Below are 25,403 nucleotides of genomic sequence, written 5' to 3' on the forward strand. Positions count from 1 at the left end.
AACTCGGACTGTGTACTGCCGAGCTTTGATAAGATGTCTGCTCTTTGATTTTGTTCGCGTGGTATATGTTGTACTTCAAATTTGGCAAATTTTGTTGATAATTTCTTTACTAATAGCAGATATTTAGAGAGGAGAGGATCTTTTACCTTAAAAGGTCATTTACCTGCTGTACCACTAATAGTAAATCACAATATACCTTGATTGCCGAGATTTGGAGATCTAGACATAGTCGGAGTCCGCGATCAGTGCTTCGTATTCAGATTGGTTGTTGCTGGCTTTGAAGGCTAGGTGTATTGAATGTTCCAATATGAATCCGTCCTCGGCTTCCAGACGGATTCCTGCTCCACAGCCCCCATTATTTAAAAATCCATCTACATGTAGAGTCCATTGTTTTGTATGGTCCTCGTCTGATGGTATTGTAAGCTCGGCGATGAAATCTGCCAGGAATTGAGACTTGATCAGTCCTCTGGATTGGTATTTGATATCGAACTCAGACAATTCGACTGCCCATTTTATAAATCGTCCTGCAATTTCTGGTTTGTGTAATACTTGTCTTAGTGGGTGATCGGTTCTGACGTGTATAACGTGGCTCTGGAAGTAAGGTCGGAGACGCCGGGCCGAAAATACCAGTGCTAGTGCGAGCTTCTCTATCCTTGGATAATTGAGCTCGGCGTGTTGTAGAGTATTACTGACAAAATATATCGGATGCTGAACTTTGTTTCTTTCTGTAACAAGAGCTGAACTTATCGCCCAATCAGTAGCTGACAGATATAGAAATAAATCTTCCCCTTGTAGGGACTTTTGCAAAATCAGCGGTTGTGAGAGAGTTGTTTTTAATTTTGAAAAGGCTTTCTCACAATCGTCGTTCCAATCAAATCTGTTTTTCTTCTTTATTGTTTAGAAAAAAGGAATAGAAGTTAATGCTAGGCAAGGAACAAATCTGAAAAGTGCGGCAAGTCTTCCTGTGAGGCGCTGAACTTCTTTGACTGTTTGAGGGCTGGTCATGTCCAGTACTGCTCGGCATTTGTCTGGATTTGCCTCTATTCCCCTGCATGTTAGTAAAAACCCTAAAAACTTACCCCCTTGAACGGCGAATGCACATTTCTCTGGGTTGAGGCGCATGTTGTACTAGCGAATCTGGCCGAATATTTCTATAAGGTCGCTGACGTGACTATGTTTGATTTGTGTTTTGGCGACCATATCATCGACGTAGACTTCGATATTTCTGCCGATCTGTTTGGCAAAGACTTTGTCCATAAGGCGTTGGTAAGTTGCACCTGCGTTCTTTAATCCAAATGGCATAACTTTATAACAATAGCTACCGAAATCAGTGATAAAAGCCATTTTATTTTGATCGGAGGGGTGCATGAGTATTTGATTATACTATGAATATGCATCCATAAAACTTAAAGTAGCATAACTTGATGCGTTGTCTACTAAAGAGTCTATGGATGGTAGAGGGTAAGAATCCTTTGGGCATGCTTTGTTTAAATCAGTGAAGTCTACGCACATGCGCCATTTACCGTTTTGTTTTCTTACCATTACCACATTGGCTAACCAGGTAGTAAATCTGATTTCTTTGATAAATTCTGCGTTGATGAACTTTTGGGTTTCTTCTAGTAACGCTCTCTTTTTCTCCTCTCCGAGTTTTCTTTTCTTCCGTTGTACTGGTCGGACTGCCGAGTTTATTGCTAGTTTATGACTGATAATTTGTGGGTCGATGCCGGGCATGTCTGAAGGTGTCCACGCAAAAAGGTCGGCTTGTTTTTGCAGGAAGGTCGTTATGGCTTGTAACTCGGATGTGTTGATTGATGTACCTACGTAAGTAAATTTGTTAGGGTCATTATTAAAATACACTTTTTGTAGGTCGTCGGAAGGTTTTGGGCGCTCGAGAAAATCAGCTCTTGGGTCAAGATCGGCCAGTGCGTGGTCGTTTTGCTTGAGGTCGACATTGTTGATTTGTTGCCTTGAGCGGTTTTGGAATTTCATGTTGATGTTGTAACATTGCCGTGCCTCTTTATGATCTCCGTGGATTGTTACAACCTGATTGTCCTGCAGTGGAAACTTGATACACAGATGAACTGTAGAAACAATGGAGCCGAACTTGTTCAGAAAAGGTCGGCCAAGGATAAGCTTATATGGACTAAAACAATCAACTACTAAGTATTGAATATCATTAGTTTTTGAAAGAGGATGCTCACCCAATGTGGTTTGTAACCACACTGACCCGAGTATTGGAACTCGTTCTCCTGAGAACCCGACCAAGTCTCCTCCTGTAGATTTTAACATATTGTTGCTGAGCTTCATTTTTTGAAATGTGGAATAGAACAGAACATCGGCACTGCTCCTGGGATCCAAGAGTACTTTTTTTACCAGCAGATCCCCTAGCTGAAGGGTGACTACGACAAGGTCATCCAAAATTTGTATACTGGAGTTGAAGTCGCTGTGTGTGAAAGTAACTTCTGGTTGTTAATTAGTTATTGTTGCGTCTTGCTGTGGTCCGTTTACCAAGCATATTGCCCGAAACGATCTTTTCCTTGCCGAATTCGAGTATCCTCCACTAGCGTATCCTCCTGAAATGCAATTGATTATACCTCGTGGTCTTTCGTATTGGCTTGAAGATGCCTTCTCTTTTCCTCGGTTTTGTTGTTTAGAGAGCTCGGTTGTTGTGGAGCTAGGGCCGCGCTTTTGGATGTGACCCCCAATGTATTTGTCGAGGTGTCCTTGCCTTGCTAGTCGTTCTAAAAGGTCTTTGGCGACCACGCAGTCATCGGTATTGTGGCCGTGTTTCTGGTGGAAAGCGCAGTACTTTGACTTGTCCACGTTCTTTGCATCTTGGTAGGTACCGACTTTTCTTGGTGGCTTGATCATTTTTGAATTCAAGATCTATTTGATTATGTCTTCTCTCTTAGTGTTAAACTGCGTATAAGAATCAAATCGAGGTGTTAGTTTAAAACTTTTCTTAATGCTTGAGCTCTTATCGTCTTCGCGGAAATGTGACTTGTCAGACTTCTGAGCTTGTCTGAGCTCCTCGATATCAATTTGTCCCTTTGCCTTCTCGCGAAATTCTGCTAGAGTCTTCAGCTTGGCTACTGCGATTGGCTCCTGGAACTTTCCGGGTCGAAGGCCGCTTTTAATTGCGTGTAGATGGACCTCGGGGTGGAGGTCTGGTATACTGATTGCGACCTTGGTGAAGCGGGTCATGTAGTCCTTCAAGCTTTCGTTTGGTCCCTGCTTGATAGTATTCAAATAATCGGAATCGTGCAAGTAAATTGCGGATCGGCGAAATGCTCTTCAAATAACTTCGCCAACTGCTGAAAACGCGAAATGGAACCTGTAGGCAAAGCACACAACCAATCAAGTGCAGGGCCGTCTAAATAATTCAGAAAACAACGATATAAAAATGTATCTGATGCACCATTGACGATCATTATTGATCGGAACTTCTTGAGAAACTTCCTCGGGTCTCCGAGTCCATCATAAGGTGTTAGGGTCAGTGGCAGAGTGAACCTCTTCGGCAATTCGAAATTCATCACTTCTTCTGTGAAGGGACCTACAAGGTCGTCGGCTTCTTCCTTTCCATCTTCGGGCTGGAGCTCTTCAGCTCGAGCAGTCTCCGAGACATGAGAGGGTTGGGACTGATGTTCCTCGTCTTCTGCCTGCCGGCGATGAGTATTGTTGTGCTCGATCCAAGCATGATTTAGTTCAGCGATTTGAGCGGCCATTATTTGGTTCTCGTTGACCATTCGTTGATTGGTTTGTTGCAGCTCGGCTACCATTCGCATGAGTTCAGACAGTGAAGGAGACAGCATGTCAGCCATGATACAGATGGAGGTGATGGGACCAAAAGAAAAAATATGGTTTTCTCGGCCCCACGGTGGGTGCCAATTGATCTTGCCTGGGAAATAGATCGGCTTCAATTCCTCGAAATCGGCCGAGCTATGTGCTGCAAGGTTGAACGTCCGTCTCTTGGAATCCGAGCTTCTTGTGTTCGTTGTTTGTGTGAGAGCATAAACAATATAAGGAGGGCGAAATGTACCTGCAAAGGCACTCTGAAACTTAAGTTAGTGTATATTCTAGCTTTCTTTTTTGGAAAAAACTTAGGAATTTAGAGATATTCTACTTCCCTTTTATATGACGAGTTCCTCATCTGTTACATTCTCGGCCATAATGTTCGAGTAATTGATATCGTAACCGACCTTATTTTACCGTTTGAAACGTCGGTTACGATAGAAATATTAATGTCACCGAGCTATGGCTCATAAGTTCCGCATAATAACGGAAAATAACGAGCTATATCATATGTTGGTAACGACTATAGAGCCGAGTTATAACGTGCAATAATGACGACCATATTACAAGATAATGATGACCATATCACTATCTATTTTTAAAATATTAATATAATATATTTAATTTTAATTAAATATATATTAAACATTAAAAAATATAAAATGTACTATTTTTAAATAAAAAATTAAGAATTAAGATATAATTATACTAACAAATATATTTATGTGTGGTTATCTTTATCGTTCTATGACATATAAAATATAATATCATGAATCTTATACATATATAAATTTTATATTTGATATTTGATATTTCATTTTGTATGTGACTCATGTTATAATTGCAAAGGATTAGAAGACTTAGATTGGTACTGCACTTTCAATTTTCGTTTTTTTTTAATTTATACATTAAAATATATTTATACTATTTGAATATTGTACTATATTTTTAATATGTTGGCAAAACTAAACCTAGGTATACCTGGACAGGATTAAACGAATTCAAAATAGATAACTCTCAATTATAACAAACTTTTTTTTCTGAATTCGTACTTAATCGGCCACAAATGCCAAATGCCAAATAGATAATCATATTCTCAAATATCAAAAGCATAATTTTTAGTGCAGAAAAATATAATTTTTGAGAATAGGCAACGGTTTGAATAGAAATTATTCCAGAAAATTTAACCGTAGTTCAGAAAACATAACCATAATTTAAGACATCATTTTTTTTTTCTTTTGGCTATATTTTTCAAATGTAGCTGAATTAATATTTTTCTTATAGTGATATTTCAACTAACAAACTGATAGATATTTTAACTATAGCAACTGTAAATCAGAATCTGAGCCGACTATAAGGGATTAGGGATAGAAGATTATTAACAAAACATACGATATTGTATTTGTTCTTAACATTTCACTTACTTGAACGCCAGAATCTTTTTTGCAGTTACCACCCAGGATCCAACTTCACGAGGCTACTTTCTTTTCTTACTGAACAAAAGGCTTCAAGAATTTGGAGAACCATACAGAACCGGCCTATTGCACGGAAAAATAATCTTGCCAAAACAAATATATTTTTAATTTTATATATTATTTTATTACAATTCGATTATTCCGGTTGAACCATAATTCAACATTTAAACCACTAAACCAACAGAGTTTGGCTTTCATGATAAACACCTCACCTAAAAATTTTACCAAACCTAATATTGCAGCTAAGCATGATCAGTGGGAGTGGGAGGAGGAGCTAGTGGAATAAGGACCAAAATGGAGGAGCTCCTTGGAACGCAGCCATGGCTTTACCACCACCACCGAATTGAACATCTTTGGAACGCCATTCTCCCTCTTCGTGGTGGCCGAAATCTTCAAGTAGTACTTCATCCCTGACACCACTTGTTGCTTTGCCTCCACCACCTCCCCAAACTGCAGCTTCTCTTCACCATCATCATCTTCCTCACCGCCATTAAAGTAAATCTGCCATAGCCTCAAACCCTCGTTGTATTTCTCCACCGCGAACTTCCCTAGCTCCTGCACCTCCTTGTTCGCTTTCACGTCGGCAATCTCCGTAGCCCGGCCGACCATCGTCCGGCAAGACGCTGTAGAAAGGAGGCAGAGGGAAGTGAAGAGGATTGTAAGAGTCACCGCCGCCATACTGTGAAAGAACGCAAAATCAAGAAAGCAAAACGCAGAGGCTTTTGCCGTTTTGGTTGTTTATGAAGAGTTTTAGTAGGTCAGTGAGAGAGTGTGTTGTGATTTGTGAATAAAAAGGGGAAGAGTATGGCGGTATATATAGTGTGGTTTGAGTTTGGAGGGAGGTGGGTTTGGTTTGGACACGTAAGAAGTGGGAAGAAGCAATAATTGAAAGATGAGATTAGGTGGAAATGGAAGAGAAGGGAAAACGGACGGTGTGCCGCGTATGTTATGGGAAACAAAAACTATGGTCTCGGTCATCACTAGGAGGGAGGCACGAACTTCTTTGGAGTTTTGCATGTGATTATGTGATGAAGGGGAAAATGTTTCTGAATATTGAATGCAAAAGTCTATTACCAACAATTTTATTATATTTTGACTAGTATATAATTAGTAAAAAAAATATAAATTATTAGATAAAATTTTACATTAATTTTATATTATCAAATCATTATTAATAACTAGTTAATAACTACTAATCACAAATATTGTTGGTTCCTAACATTATTAATATTAAAATATATTTATATGCTAATGTAAACTCTTTGGAGTTTTTCAATATTCAATAACTTTGCTACCCAAGCAACTAGGGTTGCAATTAGTATATAGATAGAGTTTAAAAGAAGTTCAATAAAAAATACTAAAAATCAAAATTCATTATTTTGTACTTTCATAATTTATAATTTTTTTAGTCTGATTTTTTAATTTAGTAATTCAATAATATATTTTATTTTATATTTTTAAATATTAATATTTAATTGATAATCAAAAATAATAAATTATTATGGTCATCTAGCATTTTTTTAAAAAAATTTAAATCTGCATAATTTTATTTTTAATTTTTTTTGGAGAAAACATGAATTCAAATCATTAGAAAAAATATTCAAAACTAAATAAAAAGAATTCAAAATATGAAAAAAATATTTAAAATCAAATAAAAATAAATATCTAAAATCATTGTAAAAAATATTCAAAACCTAATAAAAAAACTCCAAACATAATAAAAAGAACATCCAAAATTTAATAAAAAAATATCTATATTCATTTCAAAAAATTCAAAATCTAACAAGAATACTTTAAAAACGGTGGCATAATTTCACAGGAAGAGGACTTTTAAATAATATTTTTAAAACAAATTTAATATATATTTAAATATTTATAATCACTTATATCTCTTCGTATTAATGAGACATTATATAAAATTTTAAAATGAATAATTTTACATATTTTAAATATATTAAATCTTTACAAAAAATATATTTTTTCTGTGAATTATTTTGTTATAACTCTTGAGTCGTGAGCTAGTTTTGATGGTATTGAGTGGAGTTATCTTCTTGGATTCTGATGGAGAGATGGGCAGAGAGAGAGAGAGACAGAAAATGCTGCGTGTTGCCACTTTGGAGATGGTGATGGTAATCCTGCTACTCTTGTCAATGTCATATAACTCGTACCACGACCCATATGATCCATAATCCATGCCCAATATAAATATTTTTACTGTCCCAAACTGATTTAATGGTTGATATTTTGTAGTTTAGCTACTTCTTTAGTATTATCAGTGGATAAGATATGTTTTTTATTGCTTAAATTTGAAAATTTTAAAAATATTTTAAATTTAATTTATTTTATTTTATTTTTAATTATTAATTTTTATTCATGTACGGTGTATACTCTTTTATATCATTTTCGGGAATCATCTTTTCAACCTTTCTTCAAAACTATTAGGCTACATGCTGTATTTGTTTATAGAGATGGAATATATATTAAGATAATAATATAAAGATATAAAATTATATTTAATAGATAAAATATAAATAAAAATATTATATTTAGAGATATTAAATTAATATATTTTATGTTTATTTTAATAAAAAATATAAAAATATTAATAAAAAATACAATTTATTTTTTTATTATTTTTATTTATTTTTTATAATTATATTTTTTATTATTATATTTTTTAAAATATTTTAATTAAAAAATAAATTATATTTTTGTTCCGAAGTTTTATCTAAAATTGGTGAATTGGACCGTAATAAAAGACTCAAATTTAAATGGAAGGTAGTCTCCGACTTATCATGCATTAAGGAATCGAATCGTATGTAAAAATAGATAGGAGTGGTACCTACAAAATATTTCAATGTCAAAATTAACAAAGAAGACCTGAGTGTGTTAGAGTATTTATAAGAGGTGAGCCGATTATCACAGCTGAAAAAAAATTTACAGAAATAGATATTCATTGAATAAATATGTCTGCTCAGGCCAAATCCGATTTCTTTGAAAAAGATCGGATAAATGGTAGAAACCAATTTATTAGATTAGACCTTTTAATTTGATTCGAACCTGACTTTATTATTTAAATTAGGATATAAATAATTTTTATAATTTGTTTTACTTTATTACAAAAAAAAATATAAAAATATTAAATTTTATATTTTTATTTTTTATATCTTATTTTTAATATATTATCTTATCTTATTTTTAAAAATAAACATATTTTTATTATGTTTGTGGCCACCACGACCATCACCTTTTCTATTTCTTCTCTGTTTCCATCTATTCTTTTACTTGCGCCTCATGCTTCGGCCATGGCCTTCGCCCCAGCACCCTTCCGCTAGGAAATTTCAAAACTTAGTATATAGAGTAAATAATCGTTTTTATCTTTAATATTTGATTCAAGTCTCAAAATCATTTTGCCATATTTAAATTCTTAACAATTTAAAATTATTATAATGTTATTTTATGGCTAATTTTGTTAATAATTTTAATTTGTAGCATAAATGTAATGTGAATATTATAATAATTAACTGTGTCAAACTGATCTCATATTATCGTTAGTAAAAAAATAAAAAATTAAATAAATAAAAGAAAAATAATTGGAATAATTCAAAACCCTAATTAAATTTCATTCTCTCATGTGCTGTTTTATTTTTTATTTATTTAATTTTCTATTTTCTGCTAACGATAATATAAAATTAGTTTTATACATTAAGAATAAAAATAAAATAAATCAAATATAACATTTTTTTTTATACTTGTCGAGAACTTTAAAAAGAGAGAGTATATTTTACTTTTGACACTCACGACCTTCCGTGTAGATACGCACACACACGCACACGATCATCTTCAGTTCATAAATATAAATCACTTCTAATAAGATAAAAATTTCAACAATACTATTTATCATTTAATTAGATGAGAGAAACCTTCGTAACTCTTTTCCTTCTTATTATACTTCTACTTGTTAATTAATTATATTACACTTAATTTATGTACTAAGTATTTAATTAATTTAGAAAATGAAATTTAATTTTTGTATGTTTAAAATATTTTCTAACTTAATAATTTCTAATATTTTTCTCCTTTAACTAAATAAAAGTGGGCGCCGCTGTGCAAAATCGTTGATATGCTGATTTTAGGAGGGACTGACAGATAAGCCACTATTTGCTTGAGAGAGTGCCACGTTTGGAGCATGCATGCACATGTCCACTAGCCCGAAATTTACCTGCTGTATTTCATTCATTCTAGAAAAGATAATAACTATTAAAAAATTATAGTTAAATTTTATTAAATAATTTAAAATATTCGATTGAATTATTAAATATAGTATACATTCATATTTTTGTTAATATATTTGTTTATGTTAGTAATTATTTCTAGAAAGATGTGTTAGCCTGTGACACATGTATACGGTTAGAAACAAGAATAATTTAAACAGTGTATTATTGTATGTTTAAAAGGTACAATATGATATATGGACACTGATATAGATACGAGATATAATATGATACAAAATATACAATATATAAATTTTAAAATCTTAAATGATACAGGAATATGTATACATATAAAATATAAAGTATTTTTAGATAAATCGTAATGATATTTTGATATTTTATTGATATTAAAATATAAATTAAAATTTTTTATTATTTTTAATGTCTTATTTTAATTATATCAATAAATAAGTAAAATATTTTTGTTTTAATAAATAATAATATATACTATATCTAAATTTATTTTAAGAATATATGTTAAGAATAAAACTAGACACGCTGACACATGATGATATTTAGATGTGTTCAGAATTTTTTATTTTTTATGAAGACACGATTGAACACAGCAAACATACGTGTTGGACGAATGTCGGTGAGTGTCGTGTCCGAAATGTGTCCAACACATGGACACGACAACTCAGCGAAATATCGGTGCTTCATAGACAATACATAAGAGTATATATGGATGTTAGAAGAATCAAAGTAATAAAAATATACAATCCTATAATTAATATACAGATATTTTATATAAATATAAATATAAATGATACTAATTAATCTTAATTAATCCTAATTATTCTTTAACATCTCTCCTCAAATTCAAGTAAGAGCTAAGGAAACCATCTTGAGTAAGATAATGAGCCTTTGCAAAGATGTCAACAGTTTGATCCAAAATTCTAATATAGTGACGAAGCGAACAACATCAATAAAAAGACGTTGCCGAACAAAATAACAATCAATTTGTACGTTCATGAAACACATCATTATGCACATTTTGAATAACATTGCGATTGTCACAAAAAAAAACATTGACCGGAGATTACTGAAGAACACTCAAGTCTATTAAAAACCAACGAATCGAAATAATTTCAGCAATAGTATCAACGAGAGCACAATAAATTTAAGGACTAAATCTCTAAATTTAAACATTTTCTTATTTTTAGAATATTATATTAATTTTAATATTTTTGACATAATAAATACTTAATTATAAAATTAAAAATAATATAAAAAACTAATTAAAAATTTTTAAATTATAAAAATTTTATTATAAATTTAATAAAATCATAAAAGTTGGTAGAATAATTTAACCATTAATCTTCTTAAAAATAAATAGGTCGACCATATAATTCTATTTTTTTACAATACAATACATATAGTTTTAGTTTTAGAGCAATTCTAGTAGGATATTTTTTAGTATTAATTTTGATTTTTATACTAATGGAACTAATTTAAAATTAAAATTTGTATATATAATATTTAAAATAATATTAATATCAATAAAGACAGTATCATTTTAAAGAAAGATTAGTAAAATATTATCATTTTTATATCTATTAAATAAATTATATTTTTTGTTAATATTTTTATATTTTTTTTATCACGATAAATACAAAATATTAATTCAATATTTTTGAACATAATATTTTTATTTATATTTTATTTATTAAATACAATTTTATATTTGTATGTTCTTGCCTCAATATCTCGTGTTTCTAAACAAACGCAACCAAATTCCTTATACTTTTCGATATATATTTCCACTCCCACTTTTAAAACTTCACGGATATTTCTTCACCGTAATGATCACTCAAGAGTACACACATATGGTATGAGTATGTACATATACTGATCATGCTGTAAGGAAATTAAATTACAAATTCTACTTTAGTCTGCCTAGTCTACCTCCCTATAATTAACCTTTTCTGATATAGTAAAACCAAGTACATAAATTTTATTAAGGATTATTCATATATGTATAAGTACTGCTTGTGTATGTATATTTTTATCCAAATGAATTTTATATGTAATTTACATATGAAACTCATGTGGGTCAAATTTATGCCTAATCATTTCAGCCTAAATTTAGGACTTATTATAGCAAATTAATTACTTCTCCATTAAATAGTCGACGATGAGTGGACGTGGTTTGCACATGGCCTTTAACGAGACTAACCTTGACAACATAAATCCAATTTTCTCCCTCATATCAATCTCCTTATCACCAATTCGTTTCCAATCAAAGCACTGAATTAATAGTCCCAAAGTGAAGCTAATAGTACGGAAAGCCAAGGCTTCTCCCGGACAAGCTCTCCTTCCCTTCCCAAACACAATCAATTTTTCTAACTCTCCTTCTTTCTCAAACCTCTCAGGCTTAAAACATGTAGCGTCGCACCAAGTTTGAGGATCTCTATTCATATGCCATGCATTGGTCAACACTATGGTGTCTCGTGGAACTCTGTATCCCCCAATAGTGCAATCATCAGAGGATAAGTGTGGGAGTAGCAAAGGGCCAGGAGTATACAATCGAAGAGTCTCGTAAATGATGTTTTTGAGATATGAAAGTTTTGGAAGATCTGACTCCTCTAACAAACGGTCTTGACCTACATGCTTTTCCATTTCATCTTGAGCCTTCTTCATTGCATCTTCATGGTTCAGTAAACATGACATTGCCCATTCTAAAGTCACTGCTGACGTGTCAGTTCCAGCAAGAAACATGTTCTACAATGCAAATCAACTTAATTGGTTAAAATGGACCCAAAAGTATTAAAAAAAAAAAAAGTTTAGCGTCAGCACTTTTTATTAAAATTTGACCATTATTTAACTATAAAAAAATGAGTAATTATATACTGTTTGATATCATCTCATACTATTAAAAATGTTGATGATGATTAATTAATGGCTATACATCACAAATTCTGTTCGCCCCTAGTATTTCTCTTAAAAAAATAAACTGCTGAAAACTTGTTTTATTTAGTTTTTATTAAGGACACCACTTTAATAAAGACACTAAAAATATATTTTTTAAAGATATTTATATGTGTCATGTTATTATTTGACATTTTTATTAAATTGATTAATAATTTATTTTTTAATAAATTAGAACAAAATCGATTTGTTATAGCAATAATAATAAACCTAATTGTTTGCATTATAATTATTAGATCGGGTCAAATAACACAATCTAAACCGATCAATATCTTTAATTTTTTTTATAAAAAGATAAATATATCTCTAACTTTTTGTTTTGTGGACATTTAAATTCTTAAAAATTTAAAAATACAATTAAATCTCTAAAAAAATGGGTTTATTATTATTGTTATAAAAAAATCGATTTTATTCTAATTTGGTAAGAAATTTAAAATAACCGATTCATTAATACGTCCAATAATAATGTAAAACTTAAACATCTTTACAAAAAAGACGTTTTAAGCATCTTTATAGGAGCATCTCTCTTTCATTAATTGCTATAATAATTGATAAAAACTAAATAAAATAAGTTAGGCCTGATTTTGGTTAAAATTTTTTAGTTATTAAACATTTTCGTAAAATATAATATCATAACATATTACCATATTAAATATACCAAAATTAGTTATCAGTATAAAATATATATTAAAATATAAATATAAATTAAAAATAAATTTATATATATATATTGGTGACTAATTTTAATAACTAATTTTAATATATAAATATTATTTTTGACGACCTATTTATCACATTAGCAAACAAATTAAGAAGTTAATTACAAATTCTGTTATATTAATCTCATTCTTGTTATCACGTGTCAATATTAGCTACACATTTTGACACATATAATTTACCAATATAACTTTGTTTAGATATGTCATTTTTCTTTTTCTTTAAAAAAATAAGTATAAATGAATGACATGAGGAAATATAATTATGAATGAATTTGATCAATGTGTTTATCTTATAAATAAAATATAAATATAAACAAATTTAATTTAGACGCACAATAATACTATAATCTAATTCGTCTTATGCATTTGAACAACATTTTTTTTTTAAAAAATTATTTTTATACACAAATTCATACACGAATACATATTATTTATGTAAAATATATTTAAAAGAAATAAAATATTATTTTAATTAATCACTCTTACGTCAAGATTAAATTACAAAATTAATAGTAATGAACTTTTTATTTTATCATCATCACTTTATCAATTTTTTTTTATTTTAGAGGATCTAAAATTATAAATTCTAATCTTGGCCCTAATGTTTGAATTTTTTTTTTTCTAAAACGTTTTATTTTTCATAATATTTTATTTTCTTGTCAATTTTTTTTCAAAAATATAATCTTCTCTCTATTATTAATTAGTTTTTCTTTCTTTTACCTTTTTGTTATTTTCCTTATCAAATCACTATAACTGTTATGCTGTCATCATAATAATGATTAGTGGGACAACCTAAAAGAAGATGATAATATAAAAAAATATATATTTTTAAAGAGAAAAGATGAATTTTGACCGAATGATTAAAATAAAATAAAATACTTCAAATATTAGAAACAAAACTAAAATTTAAATAAAGGTCAGAAGCTAAATAGTAATTTAGTCTTTTGCATCTGGCAAACTAAATCCAATAAATAAAATATAATAGAAGAAGTTAAGGCTAGAATAGGTGTGTGTCTAGGAATAGCAGTATGGATCTGGAAGCGTGAATAGTGTATGTTGGAATAACTGAAGATGGAAATGGAGAAGGAGATGGTGCAAAAATCACCATGTGAGGATAGAGATAAAAAATAAAGGAATTTTTTTGAAAAATTTTAAAGTGAAAATGAAAAGTTGAAAACTATATCTCATAGTCCGGAGGAATTTTATACTCGAATATATTGTATATATATTTTTATTTTAATATAGTTGATAGAATGAAAAAAGATATTGAAAATGAATTCAAGAGGACTAGTTAGTTAATTAGATTTATATAGTTGTTAAGTTTGTTAGAAAGTTAGTTAAGTCTGCTAAGTTGGTTCTAGTGACCTAATTCTTCAGAAGTTTCTAGTGTATGTTATATAAGTCTTATATAGGTATAAATTTTAATCAATGTAATGAAAAATTTCCACTGTTCAAATTACTCTTTTCTGAACTCTCTATTCTCTTTCTCATTTTTTTTTGCTCTCACTCACCAGTCTTTGATTCATTCAATAGCTATGATATAGTAATTATAGTGATTATAATATTTTAAAAAGTATTACTAAAATTAAAATATTATATTTTTATTATTAAACCATACTTTTTAAGAAAATATTGCTTAAAAAATTATAATTTTTTTCAACTTTATATCTATTCATTGTTAATGACTTAGTGTTTGTTTGATCGTTATTAAATAAACAAAAAAATAATTTTTTAATTTTTTTTATTTTTTTAGTATGTTTAAAAAAATTTTAATGCTAAAAATAAAAATATCAAAAAAATATTTAAAAAATTTTTTTATATAATAAATAAACAAAAAAATAATTTTATTTTATTTTAATATAATTAATAAAAAAATAAAAAAATTACATAAAATATTTAAACATAAAATCACTTTTATTTTTATAAAATTTTGTTAAAAAAATATCATTTAAAAAAGATTTTTTAGAAAATGACACCCAACCAAGCCTCTGATGAGAAAGGAGATGAGAAAAAACTTGGGTGTGTGTGGTGCTACTAATTTTACCAAAACAAGGCCTTTGATGATGTGATCAGGGTAGTTGTCGGGCTGTGATTGTTGCAGAGTTAGGAGATGATCTATCATGTTCTCTTCAGCCTCCTCCTTCTTGTTTCGACGATGCTCTTCAATCAGTCCTTTCAAGAACCTGTCAGTTTTCTCACCAATATTCCTGATCCGCTTCTTCAAACCACCGAAATCAACAACCCTAAGTATCTGTTGGGAATAAGACACAATTCCCCCTTGAGAAAACACCTTTGACAGAGAAATAAAATAGACACAATCACAACACAAGAATTTAACGTGGAAACTCCAATTACCGGAGAAAAAACCACGGCCGTTGTCAAATGACAACCAGAGAATATCACTATGTGAAAATTGTTACAACACATAGACTTCTTTCTCTCACCGGCACCCCAGTACACCCACACTCTTTCAAAGCAAATATCTAACTATACCTCACAACACTCTCTAATCAAAGAGTACAGAGGAAAAGAAAAATCAGATACAAGCTTAAAGTGTTTCTGACTGGTGCAAAAACAAATGGAGAACTTAGCCTCATATTTATAGCCTAGGCCACCCACTCCATTTGCTATCCTAAGCAATGTGGGACTAATTCAACCAAATCCTAACAATCTCCACCTTGATTGAAATAGTCACACATCTTCAGCTTCCATTGTCAACACCGACAATTCTTTGCTGCCATTGTCTATACCGACAATCATAGTTCAGAGAACTATCATACTCCACCATGAAAGTATACTCACTTGGAATTAGACCACTCCAAGCATTTCGCCTTGGTACAGATCGAAACCTTGCTGAAAATTCATGGTGCAACTTCCAAATTGGCTTTTCCTGGAAGTTCTTCAGCCATCGACCTAACTCCGCCACACACCTTGCATCTCAACGCCAACCAATGCCCGTGTGCAATTGTGGACCTGATTGCCACAACTCATCCTTATCCATGGCAGTGCGGTAATACCATGAGGATACTTCTTGTCTTCTAGAGAACATCATCTTCTCTCATAGAGAGAGCAACCAGAGATCTTCTCCTTCAACGCCTTGTGCAAACCTGATTGTATCAACACATCCTTGACTTGTATTTGCCACAAGCCAAAATTGATTCTTCCATCAAATTTCTCTATTTCAAGCTTCACAGCACTTGAATATCCAGACATTGTTGCAACCGTATACTGGAATAGTATAACTCAACTGTAGACCGTGCACTAGGAAGGGTCCCCAGGAAAGAGAGGTGGGTCACAATGGACACACTTAAATACCAAGTCTTTCCTTAGCCAGAACCTTTTCCAAACTGCACTCTCACAGAGTCACACTGCCTTCCAGCAACAACAACAGCAACCAAAGAGATTAGACTAGGCTGCAACCACAGAGCATACTAAGAATAAATCCCACCGAACCGAAGCTCTGATACCACTTGATGGGAATAAGACACAATTCCCCCTTGAGAAAACACCTTTGACAGAGAAATAAAATAGACACAATCACAACACAAGAATTTAACGTGGAAACTCCAATTACCGGAGAAAAAACCACGGCCGTTGTCAAATGACAACCAGAGAATATCACTATGTGAAAATTGTTACAACACATAGACTTCTTTCTCTCACCGGCACCCCAGTACACCCACACTCTTTCAAAGCAAATATCTAACTATACCTCACAACACTCTCTAATCAAAGAGTACAGAGGAAAAGAAAAATCAGATACAAGCTTAAAGTGTTTCTGACTGGTGCAAAAACAAATGGAGAACTTAGCCTCATATTTATAGCCTAGGCCACCCACTCCATTTGCTATCCTAAGCAATGTGGGACTAATTCAACCAAATCCTAACAGTATCGGCAAGAAATCGTTCACGTTGCTAAGCCCATAGTCTTGCAAAAACTCAGTAACCACCGCTCTAAACTGCTTCCCTTCTTCAACATCGTGGTGGTGGCTCTCACCAGAGATCATCTTCATGATGTTGTTGAATGTCATTTCGTAGAACTTGGAACTCAGCTCCACCTGAGAAAAGTCGTCGTCGTCACGATGATGACCCGCTGCAAGGTTCCGAACGAGAGTCATGATCTCATCTCTTCGGATTTGGGAGGAGTACAAGTTGTTGATGCGTTGGGTGGAAAGGACATGGAGGGTGGTGATGCGGCGAAGGTTGCGCCAGTGATCGCCGTAGGAACTGGAGCCGAGGGTGGTGGAGTCATATAAGACGTACTTCCCTGAGAGGAAGCGCGGTCGATTGGCAAGGATGACGTCATTCTTGGTGAAGCATTCTTCGGCAGCGGAGGCTGATGAGACGACAACCACAAGGCGGGAGCCGAACCGGAGGGAGATGACGTGGCCATACTTTTGGGAGAGGGACTTGAGAGAGTGGTGGAGAGGCCTCTTGAGATGGTGGAGGTTGCCGATTATGGGGAGGCAGGGTGGACCGGGTGGCAACCTTGGTCGGTGCAATTTGAGCACAAGGTTATTAATGGTGATGGTGATGATGAAAAGAAAGAATGCAAGATGAAGGCTAGAGTATGATGATAACAAGGAAAAGATCTCCATCGTTGTTATAATTTGGTTTATGAGTTTGATGATTTTTTGCAGCTACTTATTTCCAATTTGCCGTCCTTCCATTTAAATATGTGTACTTGTTTGATAACATTTTTATGTTACTCAAGAAGGCCACGTCTCTTGGGCTAGAGACGGCATACCAAGAAAGCTAGGTTCTAGACATAATTATAAGGTCCAATGGGACTACAACAAATCCAAGAGAACCAAGAGAAGAGGGGGGGGGCTTATCCCCAACATGCTCTGACAAACTTACATGGCTAGGGCCTCGGGTGCTTGGGAAAAAATTCACCAAGCATAAAAAAACTACCGAAATGCCGACACAACAAGAAAAAAAAAAGGTACTGAAATCTATTTTTTCGTTTTATTTTTTAGAATCTAATATGGCCCTTATAAATCGGTTATAAAAAACTCAATATATATGTTATAGGTTGACTGTTAAAATTATAATGACAAATCAGAATGTTATGATTTTCATGCGTTATCACTATAATTCGATAACCAACAAATCTCATATCACAAACTTTTAATATAAAAGCAAAGGAAGAACTCATCCAGGGGTAAATTAAATTTCACTTAAGAATAAGTTGACAAAAGTTTATTTGAACATCGGAATGCCTTTTACGAATATCTCTCTCCACTCCGCAATCCGCATCAAGGTGTACCTTCCTTAGAGAAAAAGCTTGGAACGGAGATAAGGAAGCTTGGAGTAGAAGTTCAATAAGGATGAGTTATACCTCAATTGATAAGCAAGAACAATTGGCGCTTATCATGGGCCTAAGAAATAAAACCTTTTTTCTTTTTGTTCTAGACCCCAAAATTTCTTTATCCACCTATGGCTAACCAACCTTCTCCAACACCCTCCGAACTGCTTCGGATGATAACTGAGTTGCAGCAAGCCAATCAGCGCATGCGGAAGAAAATCAAAGAATGGCAAATCAAATATGCGAGTTAACTAATGCTTGGATTGAGAATAATGACGACCATAATGAACGGGCAAAGGATGAGGAACACGAGTCTGGTCCAACACATGTCTCTGAAGCCCAGCGACACAAAGAAGGTCGGTGAGCCGATGAAGAGGACGAACCAGACAATGCTGTTGGTCCATTCACTGCCGATATCATGAACTTTCAAATGCCCAAGAGGTTCAGTTTGCCTAAGACCTTAACCCCTTACGATAGACTAGGCAACCCAAAGAAGCACATCATGAAATTTCGATCTATAATGATAGTAAATGGTTCTTCTGACCTTGTTTTATGCCGTTGTTTTTCTACTTTTTTAGACGGTTCTGCACTTGATTGGTTTTGTTCTTTGTTTGCAGATTCTATTTCTCATTTTCAGGAATTAGTAAAACTTTTTGAAGATCAGTTCGCTACGTCTTCTATCTACTTACATGATTCCGATTACTTGAACATAAATCAAGCAAGAACAGAATGAAAGCCTGAAAGACTATATTATTCGTTTTACAAAAGTATCAATTACCATACCAGATCTTCACCCTAAAGTGCATATGCACGCCATCAAAAATAGACTTTGACTAGGCGAATTCCAAGAAGCAATCACGGTTGCAAAGCCAAAAACACTCACCGAGTTTTGTGAGAAGGCTAAAGGAATGGAGATTGAGGAACTTTACCAAGCTCGGAAATCAGAAAAAATCCACAGTAACGGAGACAAGGATAAAGCTCGGAACAACAAGAAGGCCTTCAAACTAACTCCCCGTTATGACTCATATACACAGTTCAACACAAAGAGGGATGAGATAATCAAAGAGATCCTAAATTCAAAGCTCATCAAGTCTCTTTGGAAGGTCGATAATTATCAGGACACGAAGAATGTGGATAAATCCAAATATTGCACATTTCACCAAAAGCATGGACACACTACTGATGAGTGTGTGATCGCCAAGGATCTGTTAGAGCGATTAGCTTGGTAAGGCCATTTGGATAAATATATCAGCGGCCACATACAAAAACGTGCTACATCCTCTGCTGACCATACATCTGCAGGACAATATTCCTGAGACAAGGAGAAAATGACTCAAAATCATCCTGACCAACCACAAGGAGTTATTAACTGTATCTAGAGGTTTTATATGTGGGCAACGAGCTCTCCCCGAAAGCATACATACCGAGCTATGCTCTCGGTAGAAGGAACTTTGAATGAGACCCAACCACCTTCTCATTTTTCACAAATGACATTTTAGACATCTGATTTCAATGCAAACACCACAAATTCGGACTTGGTTGTTATTTATATCCAGCAGGGAGACCTTCTGGTACGAAAAGTATTGGTCGATCCTGGAAGCAGCGCAAACATTCTATTCTATTCTACATTCCAGAAAATGAGGCTAAGCGATAACATACTCCAACCCTCCATTAGAGACCTGGTAGGATTCTCAGGTGAACGTGTCCCAGTATTGGGTGAGCATCCTTTATCCAAAATTTATGACGTTCAATATTCGGTTGTCGATTTCAGTCCTTATAATTTAATCTTTGGCCGACCTTTTTTAAATAAGTTCAGCACTATGGTATCTATAATTCATCTTTGTGTTAAGTTCTCTGTGTAAGACGACCTCATAGCAACTATTCACAGTGACCATCGTGAAGCTCGTCAGGGTTACAACATCAATCTCAAATTGCCAAACCGAACTATAAGAACCCAAGTAAACAATGTCCAATACCCTGACGAGCTCCCAGTACTAGCAGATCTCGACCCTAGAGTCGAGCTCCTCGAGCGACCAACACCAATGGAAGAATTACAAAAAGTGTATTTCACTAATAACCCTAACAAATTTACTTATGTAGGTACAACTTTAAGGTCAGAAGAAAAGAGTAAACTTCAACAATTTTTATGGCAACATGCTGATCTGTTCGCCTGAGCCGCTGCTAATATGCCTGGGATTGACCCCTATATCATCTCTCACAAGCTGGCACTTAATCCATCTGCCCGACCTATAGCTCAGAAAAAACGTAACCTGGGCACTGAGAAAAAGCAAGCTTCTTTGGAAGAAACTAAAAATCTCATCAATGCCGGTTTTATACAGGAAATCAGATTCACAACATGGTTGGCCAACGTGGTAATGGTAAAAAAACACAATGGTAAATGGCTCATGTGTATTGATTTCACCGATCTCAACAAAGCATGCCTAAAAGATGCTTATCCTTTTACATCTATTGATTTTTTAGTTGATAATATTTCAGGTTATAAAACATTAAGCTTTATGGACGCATATTCTGGTTATAACCATATTTTAATGCATCCTTCTGATGAAAATAAAATTGCCTTTATTATTGAATATGGTAACTATTGCTATAAGGTTATGCCTTTTGGACTCAAGAATGCAGGAGCAACATATCAACGCCTTATGGATAAGGTGTTCGCAAATCAAATCGGCAGAAACATGGAAGTCTATGTTGACGACATGGTTGCAAAGACAAAGCTCAGCAACAAGCATGTAGATGACCTCACAGAAATTTTTAATCAAATTAGACGCTATAACATGCAACTTAATCCTGAAAAGTGTGCCTTCGGTGTACAAGGAGGCAAGTTTCTAGGATTCTTGCTTACAAACCGAGGAATGGAAGCCAATCCTGACAACTGCCGAGCTGTACTTGACATCACAAGCCCATAGACTATTAGGGAAGTCCAACGGTTAACAGGAAGACTTGCTGCCTTATCTAGATTTTTACCATGCTTAGCATCTAAATCTTCTTGTTTTTTCCAAATATTGATAATGAAAAACAATTTTAGTTGGACTGATGAATGTGAAAAAACTTTTTCAAATCTAAAGGATATTCTTTCAAAACCCCCAATTGTACAAAAACCTGTTCAGGGGAAAAACCTTATCTTTATATTAATTATCCATTACTGATTGGGCTATAAGTTCTGTTCTTGTTACAGAAAGAGAAAAAGAGCAGCGACCAATTTATTTCATAAGTAAGGCATTACAGCATGCCAAACTTTGCTATCCGAAGATAGAGAAGATAGCTCTTGCTTTGGTATTCTCGGGTAGACACCTCCGACCATATTTCCAAAGCCATGTTATCAATGTTAGGACTGACCAACCACTACGGCAAGTCCTCCATAAATTGGAACTAGCTGGCCGACTTATAAAATGGTCGGTTGAACTCTCCGAATTCGACATCAGATATAAAAGCAGAGGACCAATCAAATCACAATACTTAGCAAATTTTGTGGCCGAATTCACTTCTCCCAATATGGAGGAACATTTCACGGAATGGACCCTTTATGTGGATGGAGCATCCAATCCTCAAGGATGTGGTGCTGGAGTCCTCCTTGAAGATGGTAATGGGTTTATCCTTGAACACTCTTTACATATTTTCTTCAAAGCAAGTAACAACCAGACATAGTATGAAGTTCTGATTGTGGACCTAAGGTTAGCAACTAATCTGTATATCTCAGAACTAAAGGTATATTGCGATTCTCTACTAGTCGTATAACAGGTAAATGATCTCTTTCAAGTAAAAGACCATTTGTTAGCAAAATACTTGGCTATTGTCAAATTCCTCATTTCTAATTTTTCAAAATTTGAAATCCATCACATACCTAGAGAACACAATCACCGAGCTGATATATTATCCAAGCTCGCAAGCACACAATCACACACTTCTTCTCTCTATCAATCTGCATTGCTCAAACCAAGCATCGATCTAACGAAAGTTTTGAGTTTAACTCAGGAAAAAGATTGGCGGTGGCCCTACATCCAGTATCTCAAAACTGGAGACATACCCAAAAGTGTTAACAATGATCGAAAATTTCGACGTGAAGCATCTTTCTTTACATTATTCAATAATATTCTATATAGACAAGGTTTTTCTCATCTATTGTTAAAATGTCTTTCCAGGTCAGAGGCCGAACTAGCTATAGCAGAAGCTCACGAAGGTATTTATGGAACACACGTTGGGGCTCAAAGCATATCCTCCAAAATACTTCGCATCGAATTCTTTTGGCCAACCTTACAGCAAGATTGCAATGCCAAAGTAAAAGTCTGCCCTTATTGTCAAAAGCACTCTCCGATTACACACATCCCTGCCGAGGTGTTACATGATTCTGAAGTAAGTTGGCCTTTTAATCAATGAGGCTTGATATCCTCGGCCATTTTCCTATAGCACCAGGCTAGGTAAAATTTCTAATAGTAGCTATTGATTATTTTTCAAAATGGATTAAGGCTCAACCTTAAGCTGAAACATCTCAACACATGATTTCTTTCGTTTGGAAATATATCATCTGTAGAATTGGAATACCTTGACACATTATCACTTACAATGGTCGCTAGTTTGTTGATAAAAAATTCACCTATTTTTTGCAGAATTTAAAAATAACACAACACTTTTCTTCTGTGGAACACCCACAAACAAACGGCCTAGCAGAAACAGCCAATAAGGTCATCTTACTAGCCTTAAGGAAGAAACTTGATGATGCCAAAGGACTCTGGGTCAAGCTCATATCCGAAATCATATGGGGCTACAACACCACCATACATTCAACAATAAAAGAAACTCCTTTCAGATTAGTGTATGGTTCTGAAGTCATGATTTCTGTGGAGATCTCTCAGTCATTACGCCAAACTCAATTCACTGATTCTCGACTGCAAGATACATCTCGACGACTTGATTTAAACACCATGGAAGAAGTCCGGAATATAGCAGAGCTACGTCACCGAGCTATGTAACAATATATAGCTCGGCGATACAACCAAAGGGTCCACCCCCGATCCTTTTAGGTGAACAACTTAGTACTTTGGAAAATTGAACAAGCCAGAAGGCCTTCCGCACATGGGAAATTAGCAGCAAATTGGGAAGGCCCTTTCCGAGTTATTGAAATATTAGGAAACCATGCCTACCGTTTACAATCCTTAGATGGTACAACTTTACCTAATACTTGAAATATTTCATCTTTAAAATTCTACTATAGTTAAAAAGACAGGGCATGCTTGTACTCTTTTTTCTACTCACAAGATTTCTCCCGACAAGGATTTTGCTTGGAGAGGTTTTAACAAGGCAAGCCTACTTGCACCTTTGTAATCAAAGGTCACCGATGCTATATAGTCATATCCGACTTTTTTTATGTTGTTCTCCTTTTTACCGATCTATGTCTTTCTATCAAAACTTATGAATTATCTCTCACAAGCAAATGTTTCATGCCACTTACAAATCTCATCCATAAACAGTGACATCTTTCAGACCACAATTTATAAAAATTAATGTAAATCAGTCAAGCCATTACTACTTTATCAGGGTTGTTCAAACTATCTGAATTATACTCTATGAAAGAGTCAAAACATATATCAACAATCAGTCGAGTTTCGTTATGAAGCTTCAAATAAAAACGGATATCTTCAATTTTCCGTTTACTGATCATTACTATAAAAAATATTCAACCCTGATTAACAAGTCATCCTAACTTCCAATTCAAACAACGAATCGAACAAATCTACCAAAAAGCTCAAATTGATGATTCTACGTGATTAAGTGCCTTACATACTTTGTTTATAACGCGACACAGATCATGCAAAAAGTTCAAAATATTACAAACTAGCCACAACAGGCATATAATAAACTAAACAAAAGTTCAAAACAAACACAACAACATCAAACGAGCTAATCCTTTGCTCCATTCTCACCCTCTTCCTCCACAGGGACAACACCATCGTCATCAACAAGCATATCGTTGTGGACCACCTTTGCTTGATCCATTGCACTCAAGTCGTAATCAGGCATTAAGAACTTTGTCTGACTAACAGCCCTCTCAAAGCCTTTTGTAAAGGCATCTAGAATCTCAGCCTCTTTCTCTTTTTCCAAATTTTTTGTCTTCACAGTTGTCTCAGTCATTTGATTCTTCATATTTTTCATATTATTTTCATCCTTTTTTAACAGCTCGGCCTCCTTATCACGAATGACTTGGACGGCCTTCAACTCCTCTTCTTTAAAAAGCAGCTTTTCCTTCAACTCAGATATCACATTTTTATTCTCAGCAATTTCACCTCTCAAACATTCAGAATCATTTTTCTCCATCAATTTTTATGCTTATTTTCTTGGCTCCGACCAATACTCGCCAAAATAAAGCCAAGTACCTAACCAAGAGCATCATAAACAAATCCCTTTCTTTCAAAAAAAAAAAACCCCATATATACATGCATAGAGTAAAGTATCATTTTTGTTCCCAACATTTGGGGTAAGTCTCAAAGTTGTCCATAACGTTTCAAACGTCTTATTTAAGTCCTTAGTGTTTCAAAATTGACTCAATGTTGTCCTGTCGTTAAGAATCTGTTAACGGAATTGACGGCGGGACAAAATTGAGACAATTTTAAAACGTTAGAGACTTAAATAGGATGAACACGTTGGGGACAAAAACGATACATAGAAATAAATTTTAATTTTACCCTTCAATAATATAATTTTTTACGGTACATAGTTAATCAATTTTTTTAATCACATCTAAGTAAATTACATTTAATCACATTAATTTTTTTCTAAAGAAATTTATTTTTTTATAATTTTACTTTTAGAAATGTTTACTCGTCATAAAATGTTTGTAGGATGGCTAGTACATAAACTTATGGGAAAAAATGATACATATATAATAAAGTAAT

At 33.6% G+C, this 25,403-nt stretch overlaps 3 protein-coding genes across 3 annotated transcripts; all 3 read right to left on the bottom strand.

Annotated features, from left to right (window-relative positions):
* Positions 1-1,383: 1,383 nt before the first annotated feature.
* LOC112795655 (uncharacterized) lies at positions 1,384-2,871 on the bottom strand. Its single transcript, XM_072236282.1, has 2 exons — positions 2,509-2,871; positions 1,384-2,388 (listed from the first exon to the last, which is right to left on the bottom strand). The coding sequence occupies exons 1-2, from the start codon at positions 2,869-2,871 to the stop codon at positions 1,384-1,386; spliced, it is 1,368 nt and encodes a 455-aa protein (XP_072092383.1).
* Positions 2,872-5,351: 2,480 nt separating this feature from the next.
* On the bottom strand, positions 5,352-6,073 carry LOC112795657 (cysteine proteinase inhibitor B). The gene has a single exon (XM_025837704.3). The coding sequence runs from the start codon at positions 5,943-5,945 to the stop codon at positions 5,520-5,522; it is 426 nt and encodes a 141-aa protein (XP_025693489.1). The 5' UTR covers positions 5,946-6,073; the 3' UTR covers positions 5,352-5,519.
* Positions 6,074-11,374: 5,301 nt separating this feature from the next.
* Positions 11,375-18,003, bottom strand: LOC112795658 (isoflavone 2'-hydroxylase). The gene is made up of 3 exons (XM_072234765.1): positions 17,076-18,003; positions 15,233-15,431; positions 11,375-12,262 (listed from the first exon to the last, which is right to left on the bottom strand). Exons 1-3 carry the CDS (start codon positions 17,783-17,785, stop codon positions 11,651-11,653), a joined length of 1,521 nt encoding a protein of 506 aa, XP_072090866.1. The 5' UTR covers positions 17,786-18,003; the 3' UTR covers positions 11,375-11,650.
* Positions 18,004-25,403: the final 7,400 nt, after the last annotated feature.

This window comes from Arachis hypogaea, chromosome 4 (assembly GCF_003086295.3).
Source record: "Arachis hypogaea cultivar Tifrunner chromosome 4, arahy.Tifrunner.gnm2.J5K5, whole genome shotgun sequence".
NCBI classification, from domain to species: Eukaryota; Viridiplantae; Streptophyta; class Magnoliopsida; order Fabales; family Fabaceae; genus Arachis; species Arachis hypogaea.

What these genes read in the sequence shown, in the direction of transcription:
- LOC112795655 (XM_072236282.1), bottom strand. Translation starts at nt 2,871, where the DNA reads ATGATCAAGCCACCAAGAAAAGTCGGTACCTACCAAGATGCAAAGAAC. An exon ending in CGTTTCGGGCAATATGCTTG is followed by an intron (nt 2,389 to 2,508) that starts GTAAACGGACCA and finishes GTCACCCTTCAG; the next exon opens with CTAGGGGATCTGCTGGTAAA.
- LOC112795658 (XM_072234765.1), bottom strand. Translation starts at nt 17,785, where the DNA reads ATGGAGATCTTTTCCTTGTTATCATCATACTCTAGCCTTCATCTTGCA. An exon ending in AACGATTTCTTGCCGATACT is followed by an intron (nt 15,432 to 17,075) that starts GTTAGGATTTGG and finishes ACAGATACTTAG; the next exon opens with GGTTGTTGATTTCGGTGGTT. An exon ending in TCATCAAAGGCCTTGTTTTG is followed by an intron (nt 12,263 to 15,232) that starts GTAAAATTAGTA and finishes TTTGCATTGTAG; the next exon opens with AACATGTTTCTTGCTGGAAC.
- LOC112795657 (XM_025837704.3), bottom strand. Translation starts at nt 5,945, where the DNA reads ATGGCGGCGGTGACTCTTACAATCCTCTTCACTTCCCTCTGCCTCCTT.